Source organism: Echinops telfairi, unplaced genomic scaffold (genome assembly GCF_000313985.2).
Source record: "Echinops telfairi isolate 266 unplaced genomic scaffold, ASM31398v2 ScPeMD7_7459;HRSCAF=8497, whole genome shotgun sequence".
Classification (NCBI taxonomy): domain Eukaryota; kingdom Metazoa; phylum Chordata; class Mammalia; order Afrosoricida; family Tenrecidae; genus Echinops; species Echinops telfairi.
The window spans coordinates 8,707,136-8,711,065 of record NW_022111359.1 but is presented as its reverse complement, the minus strand read 5'-3'; the positions used below and the strand labels follow the sequence as shown (position 1 = coordinate 8,711,065).

Here is a 3,930-nt window from a genome sequence, read left to right as displayed (position 1 = left end):
TCAATAATACTGTCTGAAGGAATAGTATCTTATAATAATATTGACAAATATAATTTTGTTCTTATTATGTGGTATTGAGTAGCATCTTGTTGTTGTCAAGGGATCCTGACTCGTAATGGCCCTATTAGACAAAGTGCAATTGTCCATTTGGATTCAAAGACAGAAGCAAATCTTTACAGAAGCAAATTAACAGCCCTTGTTTTTTCCTCTTACATCTCCTATAGGTTCCAACTAGCAAATGTTTAACTGTTGTATGCCAGAGGTCCTCTACATTGCTTTCAATTCCTCAAAGCTTATTTTTGAAATTTTTCCATAACGGATGCACACAGGGGTCTCAAAACAATATGAGGATCCGTCCTGCTGATGCAAGTCAAATAGAATACAATTTCCGTGCTGGGGGTAAAAAATGAGTAAAGCCAGTTTCAATTGTCTGTATGAGTCATTAAAATTCTTTGTCACCAGATTATGTCCTGCCCAGTTTCTGTGCACAGAAGTCCCTTGGGGGCGGGGGGGCGGGGCTGAGGGTGCTCAGCTACTAACTGAACGTTTGGCTCTCTGAACCCACTTAGAAACACCACAAGCTGTGGGAAATCTGCTTCTATATCGATTCAAGTCAATGAAACCCTATTGATCCCAGGTCTGCTCTGTCACATGGGACAGCTCTGAGTCGGAATCAACTGGAAAGCAATCGGTTTAGGGCTTTGTCTTATTTGTTGTGCATCTCAAACAGCAAACTTTCAACCACCCTCAGTAAATATTCTTTTTGTTCTTCCTCGTGGGGTTTTCTTTTCCTTTTCTTTTTCGAAACAGTTTTAATTAGCATACTATTCACAAATCATGTGATACAGTAGTTCAGTCATATCCAGAGAGTTGTACAATAATTACCACCATTAGTTTTAGAACATTTTCTTCATTTTTCTCCTCATTATTCTTAGCTCTGCATTTACCCCCAACCACCCCTGCCATACCAAGGAGCCAGTCATCGAGGTACTGTTTCTATAGATTTTTCTATCCTGGATTTCAGATACAGAAAAACATTACCAAAAAAATCAGCAACAACAAAGACTAGTAGAATAACAAAGTAAAACAGATGAAAAAAAAACCCTCAATTGAGAAGTGGATTATTGTGGATGCAGTTAGATTACTATGCACCATCTTATCATTTGCTGTCTTTAAGATCCATTTCTATTTGTTCCAGATTTTAGTATTTACTGCTTTTTTAAAATAAATACTCTTTCTGCTTATCTATGCAGTTACTAAACTACTTTTTAAAATCAGTTCATATTTCAGAATCTACTTCAAGGAGATAGATGCAAATATGGCTTCCTCAAATTGATTCTGGCCAATGTTGGTCGCATGCAGTCAGTCCTAATCCACCCAGTGGTGCAAAAAAAACAAAACAAAAACAAAAAAAACCCTCACCACCCACTTCTGTAAAGATTCCAGCCAATAATTAACTATGGACCAATTCTACTCTGGAAAACATGAGATCTCCATAATTAAAATTGTTCTTTAAAATCCTTTGGTACCAACAATAAGTTAACAATATATTATTAATACAGATTTTTTAGTGAGTTATTTGGTTATGCTCTTGTCCTCATATCGTGTCTCTTCGGGGGGATGTAGTTGATGAGTTCATCTAACCTCTTCAAATCCAGTAGCCCATTCTATCAGCTCCTCCTGGATCATCAAACTGTGACCATGTAGGCCCTGGGAAATAAGCTCTCCTACTTTCACTTGAAGCTCCAGAGACTTATTTCCTACATAGTTTCACAAATGTATCTTGGGCTCCCACTATTCTCCATAGCCTTCTGTACACCAGGTTCTCACAATTTAGGCTCAATACTAGCCCCTCCTTGAACACCAGATTGTATATTTTACCATCCTTCTGTCACTGATGATGGTGTGCTTCCATGCTGATTTAGTTGACCTGTCACTCAGATGACAGCTTTTCTGGAAACAAGCCGTTAGGACTCAAGATGCTATTTTATCTGCCAGCCAGGCACCATCAACATTCTTCGCCACATTTTGCTATACCACCCATATTTTCTTCCTAAGGGCGAGTATCGAGCAGGGTCCTCATGTAACAATTAATTATTCTTAAGTTGCCACTAGGATTTAGTGTGAGCTTAACCCCTGTTTCTGTATCTATGTTTGCCTGTTTGTTTTTCCTTTTAATTTTTTATTATTTGGGGATTAATACTTATGTCATATCATTCCCTAGTTCAATTGTGTCAAATAGAATTGTACGATTGCTTCCTAATCAGTTTCCCAACATACATTTCCTCCCTGGTCTCCTTGATAGCGTCTCCCATTTTCCTCCCATCCTGCCTTGAACTCCCACCCCCCTATACTCTTAATATATTTGCTGTCCCTATAGATTCATCTATCCTGGGTTTCATTTATTGAAAACATAGCAAACAAATAACCGTCTTCCCTAGGGTGAACCTCAACAAGTACCTCTAAGATACACCTTACTTTGTATAGGCATAAACAAAATGCATCAGAATGTCCGTCTCCTGTTTCCCAGAATGATAGATTTCTTAATACAGGATGCAGGGTGTTGCTGAAGCAGAATCTTGCCTACCTATCAACAGTTCACCACTCATGGTACAGCTGTTCCTAGCTTCCTCAGACACAATATTTTTCCAGCTTAAGTACTCAGGTTACAAGTGTGTCTGAAGTAGGGATCTTACAGGCTAGCCCCTGGAGCACACAGATCACCCTGAAGATCCAGGATTCAGTGACCCAGTGTTGCCTGACACCTGGTCTGATTCCCCGAGATGCTCCAAGCCTCCCGAGATCCATGTGGCCCATTTGTTGCATGCCACCAAAATCAGTCCCCATTCCTAGTGTCCCAAAAATAATTTTCAGTAATTCTTCCTTGCATCTGTGGATCGATCCTCTCTCTTTTACTAGGAAAAGACATGCCTTTGTGTTTCCCTAGATGTGTTTGCTCCTTTGCCCTCTTTTGATTTGTCTTTCCCATCTGTCTCTTTATCCCTCTGACAGGGCTTTCCGCAATGCCCCCCACAGCCTTGGAAAGTTATCCTACAGGGTCACTATCAGTTGGAATACACTCTATAACCATATTTTGGCTTTAGAACCCATAAATAATTTGAATAAGGTCAACAAATGCTTGCTCAACATATAAAAATACATTTACGTGAGTAATAAAAAATTAAGGAAGTAAGCATTCTGTTCATATGAACCATTCATTATTTTAAAACAATTAAAATAGGAACTGTGCAAGATAAAACAAAAATACTTATGAGGAGACTGTGATAGGTAGGGTTATTTTGCCAACCTGGTGAATAGACACATGTGGGATTAATACGGTTGAAGTTTAATTGAAGGGCAAAGAGATAAATGGCTCTGTGAGACTAGCCTATCAATCTCTTGCTCGCTGATGAGTGGACCAGTGTGCAGCTGACTTAGTTCTCTGCCTCAACTTGGGAGCTACCCTACCTGTGGGACACCCAACTCGTGGACTGTGTTGCTATAGTTTGGGGTTCCTTCAAGATCTGCTTGCCACAATGCTGGTGTGTACATCACTTGAGCTGGGATCTGTCGGACCCTGCCATCTGGCTGACTGTTGGTGACCTGCCCTGCTCTTTGCTGCCTGTGGCCGGACTGTCTATACTGCTAAACAGAAGGCTCAGCTGTCTGCTTCCTTGACTTGCACCCAACAGCCCTCATGAGTTGAAGGACTGCCAGTATATTAACTATCTCGTGGCTGTGAGTTGATCTGAGCCCTCTGTACTGGTCTGTGGACTAATTAGCTGTTTATTTCATCATGTTATATCTATATCTATATTCATGAATGTCCTGGTTTTGTTTCTCTAGAGAACCCTGGATAACACAGACAATAGATAAATCAAAATGATATAGTTAGTTTATTGTGCCAACCTGGCCAATAAACACATATGG

At 40.0% G+C, this 3,930-nt stretch overlaps 1 protein-coding gene across 1 annotated transcript in view; it reads right to left on the bottom strand.

Moving 5' to 3' along the window:
- Nucleotides 1–2,609, bottom strand: part of LOC123522779 (vomeronasal type-2 receptor 116-like) — a 4,792-nt gene extending 2,183 nt beyond the window's left edge. Inside the window, exon 1 of the mRNA XM_045300072.1 lies at nucleotides 2,588–2,609. Within this exon, the coding sequence (XP_045156007.1) occupies nucleotides 2,588–2,609 (22 nt within the window). The remainder of the gene's footprint in view (nucleotides 1–2,587) is intronic.
- Nucleotides 2,610–3,930: the final 1,321 nt, after the last annotated feature.